The sequence below is a fragment of the Diorhabda carinulata genome, chromosome X (assembly GCF_026250575.1).
Source record: "Diorhabda carinulata isolate Delta chromosome X, icDioCari1.1, whole genome shotgun sequence".
In the NCBI taxonomy this organism is placed as follows: domain Eukaryota; kingdom Metazoa; phylum Arthropoda; class Insecta; order Coleoptera; family Chrysomelidae; genus Diorhabda; species Diorhabda carinulata.
The window spans coordinates 36883291-36902128 of NC_079472.1; the positions used below are offsets into that span (position 1 = coordinate 36883291).

At 30.5% G+C, this 18838-nt stretch overlaps 2 protein-coding genes across 4 annotated transcripts in view; one reads left to right on the forward strand and one right to left on the reverse strand.

The window, feature by feature from the left end:
- The window catches only part of LOC130902442 (zinc finger SWIM domain-containing protein 8 homolog), a 37549-nt gene extending 21973 nt beyond the window's left edge, over positions 1–15576 (reverse strand). For both annotated transcript variants that reach the window (XM_057814588.1, XM_057814587.1), the window contains exon 1: positions 15084–15576. The gene's annotated coding sequence lies outside the window, so the exon portion shown is untranslated. The remainder of the gene's footprint in view (positions 1–15083) is intronic.
- Positions 15577–16486: 910 nt separating this feature from the next.
- LOC130902444 (40S ribosomal protein S14) lies at positions 16487–18799 on the forward strand. Of its 2 annotated transcripts, none has more exons than XM_057814590.1 (3): positions 16487–16540; positions 16734–16976; positions 18489–18799. In XM_057814590.1, the coding sequence occupies exons 2-3, from the start codon at positions 16740–16742 to the stop codon at positions 18705–18707; spliced, it is 456 nt and encodes a 151-aa protein (XP_057670573.1). In that variant the 5' UTR covers positions 16487–16540; positions 16734–16739; the 3' UTR covers positions 18708–18799. The 2 variants fall into 2 exon arrangements, with proteins under 2 accessions (XP_057670573.1, XP_057670574.1); XM_057814591.1 differs by having other exon boundaries at positions 16531–16678.
- The last annotated feature ends 39 nt before the right edge of the window (positions 18800–18838 follow it).

Sequence of the window (18838 nt, forward strand, 5' to 3'; positions counted from 1 at the left end):
ACGTATGCTACTACTCGCGACAACTCCTTAAGATACCAAATAATAGTAGTAACAAAGCTCAAATTTTAGCATTTATGGCCCAACAAACGAAGAATTGCTTATTGTTATTAAAGGTCTAAAATTGATTATATTGACAAGCTGTGCAAAGAGCAGGGTACTCTTCTCATACTACCTCAATACTATTGAATATTTAACTCTATGGAGTTAATATGGGCAAACGTAAAATCAGAATTACGAAAATGTAATCAGTCTCCAGAACTAAGTAAAGAGGTTGTATAACTCGTAAAGAAAGTTCTAGTAGCAGAACCCCAACAGCTTTGGTAAAACTGCGTTGAACATGTTATTAAAGAGGATTACTCTTTTCACAACCCATCAAAATTCAATCAAATGATGACTCTAGTTCAGACGATTCTGTCAACCATGATTATTTATAAAGATACTATGGAATTGAAATGTTTCCTTGTCTTTTGTTTTATTTGCAAAGAATTTATTTTCCTTTATAGTTTTTACTTTAATATTTTGTTTTCCAGAAAAAAAATGCTCAGTTCACGTCTGGTGCCCTGTTTAAACCAAACGCCCTTACATTACATTACATGTACATTTTACTCGTCTATTTACGTTTTATAATTTGATATTAAGTAAGCAAGGTATGATAATGTTTTTTTCTAAGTTCCAAGAAGGACTACAAGTAAGTTCATCTGTCTAAATAATGGAGTATAATGGAGTTCAATTCAAACAAAATTGTCGGGAAAGGTTTTTATATAAGTTTTTATAATCTGCAATTGACATTGGAAGATCTGTAACAATCAGTAAAGTTTCTTAAATAAATTTTTGAACCTATTTGGTAAACAAAAGTACTCTTCATAGAGGCCATTGGAATGTTAAGTATAAATTTTTATATTTAGGTCGGAGCGCTAACTAAGCTGAACGCGTTGTTGCCAAAAAATATTTTAACTTTTTAATATACCTTGAGACAAATGATACTTTCCTTAAACCTAATAAGCGAATTACAATGTTCAATTTCTCGTTTAAAATTTAATTGAGATGTAGAGTAGAAAGTGCAAACACACATCGTAGGTTATTTAAAAAGTGCATATCTTCATTATTTTTTAATTCCTACTGCGAACCCCAACATATAAAGTGGGTACCACATGCTAATATGGTCAACGAGAGGTATATCTCTCATTTAGTTTATCAATGTTATGGAGAGAACTTAGCAACCATGAAAAAGACTGTTGGGTTACGAGGACAATGAGATACAATACAAAAAATAAGGCTAGTATTATAATTACTGATTTTTCACATGGTACTAGGCCAATTTAATATTAAAAACATCTTTTATAACAAATTTAATTCGGTAAATCTAGTCAAACTATATTAGAATCGATTTCTAGTGCTGCGAACGGTTTATATCTGCAAGAAAATACGTAACATTTAATTAACCAATCTAAGTTAAACGATCTCATTTAAGATTTATAATTATCAAGATCTTGTTAATACCAGATGCGAAAGTTACCTTGTTCAGAAACAGAAATAAAGTTTATCAGAATTTTTCAAAAGGGAAGAGACACATTGTTATTATACTGATATCCCGGGACATATAAAACAGAATGGCGATTATTCGTTGATCCTTCGAGACTGAGATATGTTTTATTGCACATGCACAAAAATGTCAATAGAGGAGATATAAAATGACTCTATAACAGACTGCATACTTTTACTATCAAAATTGAAGATGAAGTTCACCTAATTAGGAAACAACCGACCAAAAATTGTAATGTATTTTTTATAAAGCTTACAAATTCATTCACTTGTTTGAGCGCTGACGCCCATCGTTCATTTTTAAATTGAAGCCCCAAAATTTTTCTTCAACTATTGCAAAGGACATTCAATAAAAGACCTATTAACAAAAAATTGTGATGTAAGTTTTTTTTATAACGCTAAAAAAATTCATAAAATTTACGTTGGAGCGCATCGTTCGAAATAGAGGCCTCGAAATTTTTCAAATTTTCTTCAACTGTTGCGAAGGATATTTAATAAGGAACCTTTTAACAAAATATTGTGATGTAAGTATTTTTTATGACGTAAAAAAATTCATAAAATTTACCATCGTTCGATTTGAAATCGAAGCATTGAAATTTTTTCAAATTTTCTCTAACTATTACGAAGGATACTTAATATTAACATATTAACAAAATATTGTGATGTAAGTATTTTTTATAATGAAAAAAAAATTCATAAAGTTTACGTTTCAGCGCTGACGCGCATCGTTCGTTTTGAAATAGAGGCCTCGAAATTTTTCAAATTTTCTTCAATTGTTGCGAAGGATATTTAATAAGGAACCTTTTAACAAAAAACTGTGATTTTAGTATTTTTTTTGTCATTTGTAAATTTGAACAAATTTATATTTAGATTTTGTCTTCCGTACCTCTTGAGAAGATACTGAGAATCTACGTAAATTTGTCATGTGAAAATGTTTTGATTCGTTCTTTCTGTATTTGTTAAAAAGGGTTATTTCTTGTATTTTTGCCGTTGGTATTATCCTGTGTGGAATTTTCCTAGTTATCTAAGAATTTGTGTAGTAGATAACCTATGCCATTGGATAAAATGTTTTATTCGATATTCAGGTGCCCTTTTCAATAGTTAAAGAAAATTTGAAAGAGTCTTGGGGCTTCGATTTCATAAAGAACAATGCTCGTTAACGCTGGAATGGACATTTTTTGACGTTATAAAAAATACTTACATAACAATTTTTGGTTCATTGTTTTTTAATTAGATGAAACTTGTAATAATTGAATAATTTCATATATTTTTGGATCTTCGATTCAGAATCGACAAACATGTAGAAAATAAAAATGTTTTATCCTATCTATTAACATTTTTTAGTTTATTTTGTAAAAAAATATGCGTGGAAGAAATCCGTGGATAACTTCACATGGGTAAAATAACAGACAAACAAATAGTTCAAATAAAAGATCATAACAAAGAAAAACAATATTTGTACTTTTTATGTTTTGTAATAGCGTTGTAGATTTGCAGAGAAGAAAAATTAGCCAAATCGGTCAGGCCTTCCTAGAGTTTAGCTATATTAACTTCATATATATATATATATATATATATATATATATATATATATATATATATATATATATATATATATATATATATAGACATTTATTCAAGAAAACCCTCCTTACTTTATGCGCCGTTGACGAAAAATAATAATTATAAATCGAATACCAAAACAGTTGGAATTTTTAATTGCAGTTATCAGTAAATAATATGTATGTACCTATATATCAAACAAAAATAAATGATAGTGACAGTTGTAAAGAAAGGGAAATTATCACTTATTAATATTGCTGTTAGGTCACGCGATCGAAAAGTTTTTCTAAAAATTCAGGTTGTTGTTATAGCAACCTGTCAAAGTTAAGGCATCTGATGGGTTTGAAATGACGAATATAAAATTTTCATAATAATAAAAGAAAAAATATCAAAACAATCGTTATAATAAAATATATATTTATTTAGAAACCACTTAACAGTTCAAATAAACATATACGTTGCTGATAAAAATGATAATGATTAACTGCTAAGAAATCACATCCGTTACTTTGGTTATTGTGGCATCACCACAAGAGTGTATAATTCACTTTAATAATAATTAAATGTGGATAATTTACGATTATTATAAATCATAAGTATAAAACGTTTTTGGAGAATAGCAAAGGAAATTTTATGAATCAGAACGTAAATTCCCATTTAAATAAGATAGTCTCTCAAATTCTATGTTTGTAAAAATAAAACAATATCATTATAAATTAAGAAGTTCATTATAAAATACACTACCGGTCAAAAGTTTTTACTCACCCCATAATCCAATAATTAAACTTCAAAATAATATACTTTAACAATTTACCAGTCTTACCAACCAAAAATAATAGTGCCCGTTATTTGTTCACTTATATTTTGTTGGCGAGTGTGACAAGTTAAAACTTGCAAGTATCGGCTGATTCGTTTATTATCCTTTAACTGAGTTTATTCCTAGTTAGCATTGTAAATCCCAAGAAATTTTTGGATCAAGACGTATTATTATGAAGTTCGTCTACGAATTGTTTTCGTTCTCGCAAATTCAGACTTCTGAGTTTTAAAATGGGTTGATGCATTGATCGTAAGTCTTCTAACTCTAGGCAAAAGTAAGCACCGAATTAAAAACACTGTGGACTACAGAGTGAAAAATACCAGGAGGGAATCAACCAGGAGCTTTGGCGATAGAAAACGTTCAGGGCGGCCTCGATCTGCCCCTTTAAATACGTCAAAATAAAATTAAGAGGTGGCAGTGGACCAAAGACATAAAAAATAGACGCGTGAAGAGTAGGAGAGAGTATGGACTGATGAATCAAAGATTGAGGTTTTTGGGTTCAAGAAAAATGTTTGTGCGCCGATCAAAAGAAGAACGGAAGAGGCTGGGTAACGATTTAGGGATATTTTGGATGAAGGGCGTCTGGAGACCTGGTAAAAATTGAAGGGATTTTGAAAAAAGAACTGTGCAAAGAGTATTGAGTTGTTGTGGAACAAATTGGACAGGGAAGTCAGAAAGCAGTGACCTACTTCTATTTCATATCTCCAGACAATCCTGAAAAACGAATAAACCTAAATAATAAAAGCAAAGGGGGATCATAACGATGAATCAAAAATTTAAATATCCAACAATTACATACTGGTGTTTTATCATTCTTATCTATATTTGTTCTTTAAAATATAAATATCAACATCGACCAGATTGTTTTTATTTGTTGTGTATCACGAAAACTATATGGTGGACAAAAACTTTTGAACAGTATTGTATATTTATTATGGTTATGTATCCAATGCGATTTTGCTAAATTAAATTTCAACTGAACAAGAAAAAATAGTGCATAAAATAATTTTTACCCAAATTTTATATCTATAAAAAAATTAAAAATGCAATGATAATCACATCTTCCTCTGTTCTACAGGAATAGTGTCTGGAAAAGGAATAATTTGCATACGATGACCATGCATTATGTCTTCCCAAAAAATTACGTTTCTTCTTGATATAGAACGACTTCTCTAGCAAAAGATAGTGTTTATGATGACCCTGGCCTTCTCAAATCTCTATTACGCCGGCTATCACAAACTTAGCAAATCTGGCTTAGTCAGAAAAAAGCCAGTTTCTATGTTCTGCGCCCACTGTAGACGAGTTAATATTTGCCGGGGTACTCTTAATGGTCTACTAGAGAGCAAATTAGTTTCAGAAAGTATTATGGTACTGGAAATGAATCGAGAATACGTTCTTCTATAATGAGTTCGACAGCTGAAGTGAGATGGTTCTATTCCTACGTACATAACTAGGTATGCACTGATTTTCTTTTGCCTTATTTACCTTAGGATACCCAGTATTCCACCTTCGTTTAACACTTTTAGCTTCCTCTATTCCGATAACTGAAGCACTTGAAAACACTAGCCTATCTCCTTAAGTCACTAATCTTGGTCTAATGAAAACTGAAATTCTATTGCCAGGCATAATTGCAAAGAGCTACTCATCAATCAATTGATTATTAAAAATTGGTTTTGTAAACATTTTTAGTTTATTGGCAACGGTGAAATGAATAAAGATTAAATATACAAGAAAGGAGCCACCGATTTTGGGGATTATTTCCTACCAAAATCTTAAATGTCATTATTTGGAGATTTTTATTCTTATTTTAAAAAGTCAAGAATTTATTTGCGAGTGAATCGTCAAAAATAATTCTTCCCATTCTTCGTTAACGTACATTAAAAATAACGAAATGAAAAATGATGTATACACACTCAAATGGAGTAATAGTTCATGAGAACTTGATTGAAGTGCGTCAAAATGTAAAATTTTTGTTGTTACATTAATTGAAACGGGGAATCGTACGGTCAAACGCAGTTTATTGGACGAGTGGTGTATCAAGCCTAGAAAACACATCGTATCACTCCGTATAAAGCCGATCAATTGAGAATATTTAAATACTTTAATAAAATTATTGATCTCCGCCTATGCTGAACAATAAATGTTGTTTTTGAAGTTCTGCAATAGTAAATTGAAGAATAAAATAACTATATATTTTTTACCATACTATTAAATTTCAAACTCTACGCCTATGGCGATCATATGTACACTCTGTTTACCACGTTGCCAATCAGTTCAAAGATATATTCGTCTCTCTCACACACACACACACTCTCTCTCTCTCTCTCTCTCTCTCTCTCTCTCTCTCTCTCTCTCTCTCTTCCACTTACAATTTAAAAAAAGTAATAAACCAAAATTTTATTGGATAGTCCGGTCAAATTTGACGAAAAAATAATAGTGAAGCTACATATATTCCCACCTAGCAGAAAATCAGTAAGATTATTTAAAATATAACTAAAAATAAAATTTCAAACTTTCCCACCATACCCGTGTATGGAAAAAAATACCTTATTTAAGGCAAAAAAAAAGTTTTTCGCGCTTTTCAGCAAAAAGATAGATTTTATTAAGTTTCATCATAAAAATACCTTAGACAAAAATTGTAGATCATAAAATTATCTACAAAAAACGTATCAATACTTTTTTTTCTACGACTACGTTTCTGAGATATAATGATTTGAAAAGTTATAAAATATGCAACTCCAACTGAAAAAACTATTTTCTTCTTAAAATTAATTAAAATCATGTTCTATTTTTACACACGCAATAACTGGATGTGACACGACATCTGCATTTTATAGGAAAAAATTTTCAAAATGTTTAAAAAACAAAATTTAGTTCAACGTGCTGAAGTTTGTATGTATGAAGCTTCTAAAAAAACTACATACTTAGATAAGTATCGATATGCATGTTTAATTGAAAATACTAAAAGCAAAAAAAGTAATTGGCTTGTCTTCCTCCAACCTCAGTTGCTGCTCATCAACAACTTTTTCGGGTATATTAACAAGTTCAAGTGTGGCTTGGTTATCAGCTAGACCCTACAGACTGGTGTTGGAATTGGTCAACAATATGTTAGAGCCCATTCATATTTTACTCTCACCACACACAATTTTTTGCAACTGCATAAGGGATGTAGTACTATTTGATGTTGCAAAAAGTCGGACGGTTTTGTTTTCTGGCATGTACACCTTGTCAAGACTGTAATATTGAATCACCAACAGTTGAGGATCCGTTTCATTCCAACGAGGCGACATGCTATTGACGCAATTTACAAGCACTCAGAATGAAGATGAAGAACAAGAACAAAAAAAAAGAAATTGAAAGTTACGACTCGGACAATTAAATTTCACAACTTTTTTTTTAATTTAAATCACTTTTACCTTTTCAATCTCTGATAATTTCCATTATTTTGCAATAATTTCAAATTAAACATGAGCGCAATGGACACGTGGAAAAGGCTTAATGGGGATACCACGTTGCAAAAAACGCGCTAATTACACTAGCTCATAAGTGGCGTGGAAACGTGTGCATATTATGATGATTACAACTTTTTGAATCATTATATCTCAGAAACAGTGACTCTTAGGAGAAAAAGTATTGAGTATATAATTTTATGATCTACAATTTTGTCTAAGGTATTTTTATTATAAAACTTACCGTTTTGCTGAAAATCACGAAAAACACATTTTTTTTACCTTTGACCTTGAATAAAATTTTTTCCACACACGGGAATGATCGGGAACTTTAAAATTTTATTTTTAATCACATTTTAAACAATTTTACTGATTTTCAGCTTGGTGGGAATTTATGTAACTTCGAATTTCTAAATTGACTGGACTAAGATTTGTGCACGAAACATTGTAACTATATATATTCCATCTATATTGTAAATTTGTAATTACAAAAAACCATATCATTTGTGCCATTTTTTTAATTTTAAAAAGCAGGAAATGTTTTGATTATCGTGTTGATACCCGACGTTTATAAAAAATCTAACTCCTTTATCAAACTCGTTGTTACGTATGGAGTCCCATCTCTAATATACACCCGCGATCCGCAAGTAGCACGATTCACGGGAGGATGATGCTAGGCCGTTGTTGCTTGTAATGGACTTGGGTGTATTTTTACGACCTCGACCCCTTATATACAAATGCTAACAGAATTTTTTTACGATACGAGCAGTGGAAGAATATATTATTACAAAAAAAAAACAACCGACCAAACTTGTAACAGTAGGGCTAATCATAGGTGTACCATGATCATTTCTCGAAGGACTTTTCATTATATTTACAGGCGGAGTTTTGACAATTAATCAAACAGCTATAGCTATAGAGTCCGTAAATTAATGATTTTTAAAACATTTTTTGCAAAAATCTGGTAAAAATTGAAAATGGAATAGAATATATAAAGAAAGACAAAATCTAGATGAAACCTTTTTCTAATTTGACCTAAATTTCCATGTATAATTCGAAAATATGATCAAATCTTTGATGTTAGAATAAGGAACGACTGGCTAGAAATGATTTTAGATGGTAACCGTGGTAGTTTATGCTCATATAGATTAGAAAAATTTCTTGAAAAATATCACCATTTGCACATTAGAGACTGTATAAATACAGGTAACTCACCCTGTATACAGATTGTCTTCTCTTAAAATGAAACCATGTGGTTACCAATATTTATTACTGCAAAAGAAGGTGAAGATTTATCTACTCTACAGTAAGTACTTCGCTTTAGAAGTGGCGAACCTCTGTGGGAGATGATTTCCGTCATGTTATATTGTGATTACAGTGGCACTTTAGTATAAATCAATTTACAGTTATACTGCAGCAACCCAATTTTTTCCTTAGATTATAAATCGGATCCAAAAGTAAATTGTTATAATAGTAAGTTTGAAAAGTAAAATTATTAATCCATCGTCGAAAAACTTCTTGATTTTGGGGTACTAAATATGTTGTTTCATAGGCTTGTAGTATGAATTCTTATACAAGCAATGGTAATACAAAATTCTACATATACAGATTCTTAATTTAATGAACTTCATTTTTTTTTAAGCTTGACCTTGATGTAAAAAAGAGCAGGTATCAAAATTGAATGGCAATCAATTTGAAACTAATGTTTTCTAATCATAAGACGTCAACAACAACAAACTCAAACATATTTATTTATATAAAAACAACTTTTAAATTGACCCTATTTTGAAAAAGCTCTAAACAAAACAATCTACAAGGTTGTTATTATTATAATCATAATAATAAATAACAAATCAATAGAAACATGTTACAAATTAATAATATCAATTTAATGTTTAACTGGGAATTCTAAAACTGACTCAACACCCTTGAGCGCTAATTTATAAAAAATATTTTATTATTTTAATCACAGAGTCTATCATGATTTTCAAAAATCCAAAGAACCACAATACTCATATAAAGTTACTTTGTTCGGAGGAGAATAAACTAAAGAGTATTGATAAATTTTCACTTTTATTTTGCATTACGTAGGTGACATTGGTTGATCTGATCTCCAGATGCTTTGAAACAATTTTCTCATTGAGCAAGATAGTTACATCAATTTGTACTAATATAAATTTCTTGCTTTCCGAAAATGGGAAATTATAGTTTCATACCATAGTTCATAGATCATAGGTGTGGGCGGCCGTGAGGCCTTCAAATAGGCCCGTTGTGTCCCACTTGATGTTACCGTTGTCCTTTGAGAAGCCGATCAGGCACTTTGGCTTGAACCCTTTGATGTCGTTAGGCAGGTTGTGGAGTTTGCTCAGGTGTTTAAATGGCGACGTCTTAGATATCAGTGTCCGGTCACTAGTCTGATTTCGCGCCTACTTAGCTGGAGCAGTTGTTTGGTGAGAGACGAGTGGGGTCCGTCTATATGGGCATTCGCTTGTCTCAAAATTTCGTAACTTGGCTTGATATTGAATACCAGGATTGAATTTTTTGCTGTATGTTGCTACCATATAAGTACATCATATATAAAAATTGGATTTTTTCATCTTACCACACCAGAGATACTGAACTTCAAGCAAAAAACCTACTTCAGACTTCATATTCTGATGACAATGACAATTAAAAGGCATTAATGATTGGTTTAGGGAGGACCTTATTTATAGAGGGGATTTCATAAAAAAAATAACGGTATAAGTCTCATTGGGCTAGCTCTGTTCTGTCAAAGATATTCATTTTATTACTGATGCTTGCAAAGTCCAAAAATACCGTGCGCGGCATAATAAAAATGACCGTCTCTCCCAGGAGAAGCTAGATAAAAAATTGTTTTGAGGTCCTAATTATGAAGGTAATAACATAAAAAAATTAGTCAAAATAAACAATGGTCAAATATCCAAATTTTTTTTTATTGGATCACTTCAGATGGATTGATCCAATCAACATTGGCTGAACTGTAAATTCTCAAGCTGATTTGGTAAATTAAATCACTTCTATTGATTCAGAAGCACAATACAATAGCTCGTTTGCTATATGTTAAAACAATTCATTTAGGTAACTCCTGTCAAGTTTAATGTAGCAGCAAGTACAAAATTCGTAGCATTGAATTCAGTAATATAACATTTGATGTATATTAAAATTCTATTTGAGCATTGATTTGTAATAAATCGACAAGGGCACTTTTCTATGTCTATTAAAACTTATAGTAGGTATAGCACAAATTTTGGACAAAAATAAAACCTATGGTAAATATTACGCATGCCAAAATCTTTACCCTAGATTCATAACAAAAAGCAGGAAGATATACTTTGACAATGGATATGAAGATATCACATTATTAAACTGAAAAGACAATGCAAATGTAATAAAAGAAAACATATATTTGAATTTAATATTTAACAATGTTCTGGTGTGAAAATGCAGAATGAAATGAGATTGAAGTCAAGATATTAAATTTCGTCAATAAATTCAGTATAATTCCCACATTTGTTTTCACAAACGATACAGCTTAACATCTGTCAAACAAATATAATTCAAAATTTTCTCAAGGCAATTAATTTATACTTCCTCGGTGATACAAAAAAAGTTTTAATGGGAACCAATATCACTTGTAAACATATAAATATTGATTTCTATTGATTTTGCAATAGATCATATGGTTATCTTATTTATTATAATAATACAGCTTTATAGCTAGAATTAACACTTATAAGTTTTGTCTGTCTGTTTGTCAGGATAAGGTAGAACCAGCTCAGTCATAATTTATATTATTATTATATTATATATATATATATATATATATATATATATATATATATATATATATTATATTATTAATTCAGGAATTAATGTAATATGAAAGATGTAGGGGATATAACTGGAAAAAGTACAATTTTTGATATGTCTACTTGCTTTTATTTCTGACTTATTTCTTGTTTCTAATCCTGGCCTATTTTGTTTTAATTAGGCTACTTAGTTAAGGTATACAATATTTAATAATAATAAATATATTGGAGCTATTTTAGAAACAAGTGATATGGAATACTATTGCAGAAATTTTTAATTTAGAATAGATGTCTGTGATACTACTAACAATAATATAATCATTCACTTTCCATATACATTAGTATATGTGAGTTTGTGTGTGTCCTATTTACCATAAAACTTTCATTTATTAATAAAACTGATATTAAGTTGCTTAATTTATAAATTGAGATAGTACAGGCTTTAATTCATTATAATATAGAGAAAGTTAGTTGCTTAATTTATACTATTTGTTGAGTGAATAATGAGGATTGCGAAAGAAAAAAAAATTCAAGGCAATTTCATACACCACAGATTATTTGCACAAAAAGAAGAAAAAGTATTAATTTCATTAACAATGTTTATTAATTGGTTGATTATTAAATATAAAAAATCTTAATTTCACCTATAGAAATAAATATTTAAATCATTAACCTCTATTCAACTGGCAGCATGAATAGAGATTTTTTATTGTATTATTTTGTAGCAAATTTTATAACAGGCATCATTTAAAAACTGAAACTACCTTTGTCAGCTCATGATACTCCTAGTTACTGAACTTTACCACTACACCTACAGTCACAATGACACTAAAGAGGTTAACTTGATTTTTGAAATAAAATTAACACACCACTTCAATCTAAGTATTTACAATATAAACAGGAAATGGAATTAAGTTACATTGAAATAATAATGAACACCTACAAATTAGCCAAATACGACATTAACATAACCTTAATTTGCCTCATATTTTAGCAGATTGTGGGTGACTCTTTCTGTTTCTGAGAGCATTGTCTCAAAAAACGTTCATCAATTGGATTGGTGCAACGTTTTCGCCCTTGTCCTGGTCTTCGATAGTACGAACCCGTTTCATTATGTCGCCTCATTATGCGACTGATGCTGGAATGATGTCTTCCTAACAAACCAGCAACATATTGCATTGAATATCCTTTATTTGGGGGAGTCGATGCTCACACTGCCTCCTCCTGACAATTTTTTCACATTTTTTTACTGTTTAATACGAATTACTGTCAAAACAAGATAATGTGATACTGTAGTACTCAAACAAAACTTATCATACAGTAAGTTATCAATAAATACAGAATATTGAGAAAAATATGAGCGGTGCAATATTGTGATTGGTACAAATATCACATACAGTCCCATAAATTCCAATAAAGTTCCTTGTTTACTTTTGTTGAGCATTATCACAGCTAGTTAAGTTCCTTACTTAGTATCTTGCCATTCATTCAGATGTTAATATCTTATTAAAAGGAAGAAATGCATTTATATATGTTCATGATTATTATGAGTAATTCTTGTTTGCTATCAGGTTTCCATGTTATAGTAGATTCATGATATCTTCACAGATGGTTTGATAACAAAAAATGGAACATAAGCTGGTGTGTTTTCAAATGAACTGATCATCAAAAAGTTGTACAAACAAAAAACTAGGATTTATAACACTAAACTAATGCATACCTCTGATGGGTAGCTAAACACAATTAAGGGGAAGGGATAAGAATATATAATGCCAAAAAAATAGTTATAGTGATACTATAGATTGAGTAGTTAAAAGATGCTATTAACACAGGAATCAGAGTCAAATATCAGGATTTGGGTCAAACAGAAGTGATTGTACCATATTTAGAACGATTTGGTCATGGATCGATGAGGAGAGAATAAAAATATTGAGATTCATGAAACAATTCAGAGTAATTACTGGACATTGTACTGTTGCCACAAGACTTCAAAAATGGGAAGTGACAACAGACAACTATTGCAAAGAATATAACAGACAACATTAAATGCTGGATGACGATACAGCAGAGCCTTGAAAAAATAGTGCAATTAGATAAACAAAAAGTATCTTCTTTTCAGGTTGTAAATGCTTTGAAGTAAGCTATAAAAGGAAAAAGATAGGAGGATGGTAAGGTAGTATGCAATAGGCATCAGGTCTCCAAGTGAACCATAACCAATCTAGGTGAAAGTGGCCCAAAGTAACCTACCTTATGAGTATTACTGTGTTGTTTGTAAACACTGGATGCTAGTTTTTCTTGTGATATATAATGGGAGGCATAGTACTTCACTTAAAATGATAAAACTCTTGCCAAAAAGGTAGTAACAGTGGATTACAGAAAATGGAGTGAATCCAAGTAACATATGATTGAAATATGAGAATGTGGGAAACAGATGCTTATAATTTTTTTAAATATAAATGACAGCGATAATTATTCATAACAGATGAACATTTGAAATTTAATTATTGAACTGTAATTTAGTCTGTATTAGGTTGAGTATAGTAAGATCTTATTTCTCATGCAATGATGATGAAATAGCTAATCTAAATCAGCTATTCTTTGTCCATTAAAGAGCTAAATTTTATACATTAATAAATCGATCTGTAATTCTATAATGAAAATTCATTATGCGCTCATTAAGTTGAAATTACTAAGAAGTAACAAAAGCTCATACCATCCAACTACTACAAAAAATTTAATATCTATTCCAATTAAACTGTTTTCATATCATTCTGGTTTATATGGAAGTTTTTATCAGATATTAGAATAATGATTGTTCCAATTATCTAATCTCTATAATTTTACTTACATATACTTAGATATTATATTTTTTATACTGATAAACTATCTATAATAACAATGATATAACATTATTTTGTTTCTTCAAACTTGTTTTTCTTTTATATGCAAGTGAGAATGACCCCAATTTAGAATAGGGTATATAGAGAAAATTATCATAGAGAGTTAACAATACAACTTGTTTAATGGATCTTGTAATAGCAAATTTAAATTTTATCTCTCATTAGAAAACAATATAAATGTAACACCTGTCACCTGTCAAACTTGGAAACTCCTTAATGCCATCACAAACAAAGAAATACACAAAAAGTTATTGCACACTATAACTGATCAATTAATTTTAAAGCAGATATATAAAATGTATTTATGATTGATGATTTGGTTAAGCTTTGTATATAACTCACCTTAACAACAAAATTACATTGGTAAATTATAACAAGTATTTCATTAAAAATGTATATAATTTTTTATAAAAATATAAAATATGAAGTGTATTATTGGTATTAATTAGCTTTTGAATGGCCATCTGTTTTCTAATTATAAGATGAGGGCATTGTACATACACATGCATATTTTACTATTATTAAAAAACGCAATAAATGATTTTTTGGTACAACGTGTAAATACTTTAATCTTTAATCCAATTTCACGGCGAAAAAACAATAAACAAACAATAGATGTCATTGACCCCACTCTATACGCTACTACTATCCTAAAAGACAATGAAACATGTACATTTTATATGTGCATAATAATAATGGAGCCTAATTATAATTTTGTCGGTTGATAATGTGAATAATTATCAAGATGTAAATATGCTAGATGTGTTGTTGACTTTAAACAAAGAGAATTAGTTGAAAATTTCTAAAGAAAATAGAGCATGTTCAATTTATTCACACACTTGTATAAACTGGTTTAGAATGGTTTTGTTATTTGGTCCTTGTATTTGACATTGGAAGTACCTGCTATCGTGTAGAACAAAAGAAAAAAACATGGCCAAATTTAGTAGGGTTGAAAATAAGACAAAGAAAATTATTCACCTACCATCACTATATTTTCTGCTGCTTCCAAAATATGATGTAGAGTTTGTGGAAGGTTTCTTCCATCCTCTCCAGTTGTTACAAACACTTTCAGGTTCGGAGCTCCAGCTACACAAAGAGTCTTCCTCAAATCTGTCAGAGTCTTCAAAACTGAATCTGTCACCCTCACGGTCCCCCCAATCGAGTATTGCAGGCGGCTCATCGTCGCCACCACCGGCTAAATTATCCCCAGCGGCCGCCAGTTTCAAACAAAGAGCTGCCCCCTTGCACAAAAACACTCACTGATTCATCCCCTTATAGGGTCGTTCTGGGTCGCGAAAAACCATGCACTCGAAACTTTCACTCAGTAGTTCTTACACAAATGGGTTCTTTATTGTTTTTCAATCTCCCCCATTTAATGATAATAACAAATATGGCGACTGCCTACTTAGAACGGTTTGCTACCCATCCGACCACTGGCATTCGCACTCGCACTGGCCCCTGCATGGCTGAACCACTGTCAGATTGTCACTTTCTATCCGTCCTTCCTTCCTTTAATTTTTTCGTCAACGGTGCGACAGTATCGCCATCTATTAGCCATTAACCAGTTTCATAACTTACATTTTAGAGATCGCTTTAAGTATTCTTTAAAATTCTTGCTTAAATTTCATTGGCGGATCACAAAATTATAGGAGTGCATTATTTTTTTAGTCTTCTTACAATTTATTATAAATGATAGGTAAATAACAGGAAGTTTAAATAATCGGAAAATGTAATATGGCGGTAATGTCAGAAAAAGATTTTATATTGTATATATTTGATTATTGCTCATTACTCGTATACCATGTTTTCTTTTTAAGAAATTTATTACATGAAATTTACTATTATTTATAAATCACATTTGTAATATAATTTGTTTTCTCCAAAACTGAACATTGCCTCAGTTTCTAATCAACAGACATGCTACTCTAGTATGGGAATTATTTACTAGATGCTGCTAGTGCCAATATTTTGACAAATTACAGACCGTTTTGCGCAGCACTTCTATGGGATAATCGAACTATTTGATAATGTTGTTCATTAAAAACATCTTATTTATGTCCATATGGTAATTCGCATATGCAGCAGTTTATATGTCTTTATCGTAGGTGAAGTTTATCTATCATTATTCCCAATCCTTCATCCTCATTATATTATTTCTTGGGATAATCGAGCTATTTGATAATTTTGTTCATTAAAAACGTCTTATTTATGTTCATATGGTAATTCGCATATGCAGCAGTTTATATGTCTTTATCGTAGGTGAAGTTTATCATTAATCCCAATCCTTCATCCTCATTTATTTAAATTACTAATTTCTAGTCCTGTGAATTAGGTTTTTAAAGAGTCCGCCAATTAAATGCTATTGTCAGTTGCCATGCCTGACTGTTAGTGGAGCGCCCTCTAGATTTAGTCTTTTTAATGAAACTATCAGTCCAGTAGGTATGTATGGAGTAAAAAATTAAATTTTATAAATATTTCCAGCCCTGAATAAAAAATATTATTCTAAAATATTAGTTAATTCGATATACCGTATATTTAATTAGATAAATTCTATTCAAAGTTAACAAAGTCTCAGATGTCTGTAGCTAAACATTAGTAATATTGGTTATGTTGACATTCTTTCAATTTTTAGATTAAAATGGCTCCAAGAAAAGGAAAAACTCCGAAAGAAGAAGTTCAATTATCCCTTGGACCCCAAGTTCGCGAAGGTGAAATAGTTTTTGGTGTAGCACATATTTTCGCTAGTTTCAACGACACATTTGTTCATGTCACCGATTTGTCCGGAAGGGAAACTATTTCCAGGGTTACTGGAGGCATGAAAGTTAAAGCTGATAGAGATGAAGCTTCTCCTTATGCTGCTATGTTGGCAGCACAGGTAAATTTTCATTTATATTATCATTTCCACAGCATCGATAGCTTAGTGCTTTTTATCCACAAAGAAACAAATTCAAGAGAGTCGATGTATATTCGGAACACTACGAGACTTTCAAATAATATAAAAATAGCTCCTGTATGAAATTGTTTGTGTAATTTTATAACATATTTAACATTTTTTTCTTGTGTGTTAATTACTTACATATTTTATTTATAAATTTCTCTAGTGGGATATTGGAAAATTTTTTTCAAATTTCAAGTTTAACTTGAATAACGCATTAGAGATTGTGTGGTTACATCTTTCACTAATCCTTTCCTGGAGGTATTATGTTTTCCTGAAGTATTGATATTTTCATAAAAGAAGCACACATCAATTCCAGTTCTATTGTATATATGATATGACTTTAACGCCACTACAATCATTGTCTTGTTTCCCTATTATAAATTCAATTAATGTAATAATATTGTTTTTCTTTATGTCAACCTATAACCCAGACTTAATCACTATTCAATATGAAGTTTGCAAAGACATATATTTTATGTGGTTGTCATGTTGAAATTGACATATTGTGGTTTGAGTATGTATATCCAATTTAATTAATTGGCCCTGGAGTAAAAACCTTGCGAAATGGTGACGCTTGAGAATAAAAATACAAGAGTACCCATGTAATAAATAAAAAAGTTCAAATATACTTCAGCATCATCACTGATATAAACTAAAACTCCAGGACCTTCTGCCCAAAGTGCCGCACTTATGGGTTTAGTTTGATTAAACATGCATATTGGCATGTTTTCTGAATTTATTTGTTGTCTTAAATATTTTCTGAAACATTTAAAAATAGATCAGCTTCTTCCTACATAGTTTTTGTATGAAAATTAATTGATTAAATTAAATTTATATGTTATCATAAAATATGTTTTTGTAGTATTTGTTTTTGTACTTGCATAATCTTCAATTAAATTGTTTCTTTATTTGGATAAGTAATAGATCTTCTTGTCATTTAACCTTTCGGGCTAGTTTTGGTATTTCATGATATGTTGTAGACTATTGAAAAACATTTCTATTACTTTTGGGCTAATTGGAAACAACGGAATATCTTACACAGTACATAGATTGAGGACTCTCTAGAAATTCACAGATATCTCTATTTTAAAATGACAATATCCACAATTTGATATATTTAATCACATTAATCTATTGTTTGCTGTCTTATTAGTAAAAACAATTCAGTAGACCAATGGATGAATGTAATTTTCTTTCATACACCATCCATAGACCATCTATTTTATAGAAGGTTTATACATACGCAATATTACCAATGAAAAATTTCTATATTCATATTTTTTTCATTCAGTTTTCAAAATTTTAGACACATTTTAAGTAAATTTGGCCAGAATGTGGTATTAGTTCTTAAGGTTTACACCCATGGCAGTGTGGTCAGGAAAATTAATATTGTGAACATCTACATTTTACATTTTGGTGCATTAAAATAATATAGGACTTTTTTTTCAGGATGTAGCTGAAAAATGCAAAACTTTAGGAATTACTGCATTACACATCAAACTACGTGCTACAGGTGGAAATAAAACTAAAACCCCAGGACCTGGTGCCCAGAGTGCACTTAGAGCTTTAGCTCGATCAAACATGAAAATTGGTAGGATTGAAGATGTTACACCCATCCCATCTGATTCAACTCGCAGGAAGGGAGGTCGCCGTGGTCGTAGATTGTAGAGTGTTCCTCTATATTTAAAAATCTATCCAATTTTTTGTTTATATCTTTTAAGTATATAACATGTTCATTCAATAAACATTTGACTGGATTATCTAATCATTTTTAGTAATATAAATGTAGAACTGTCATA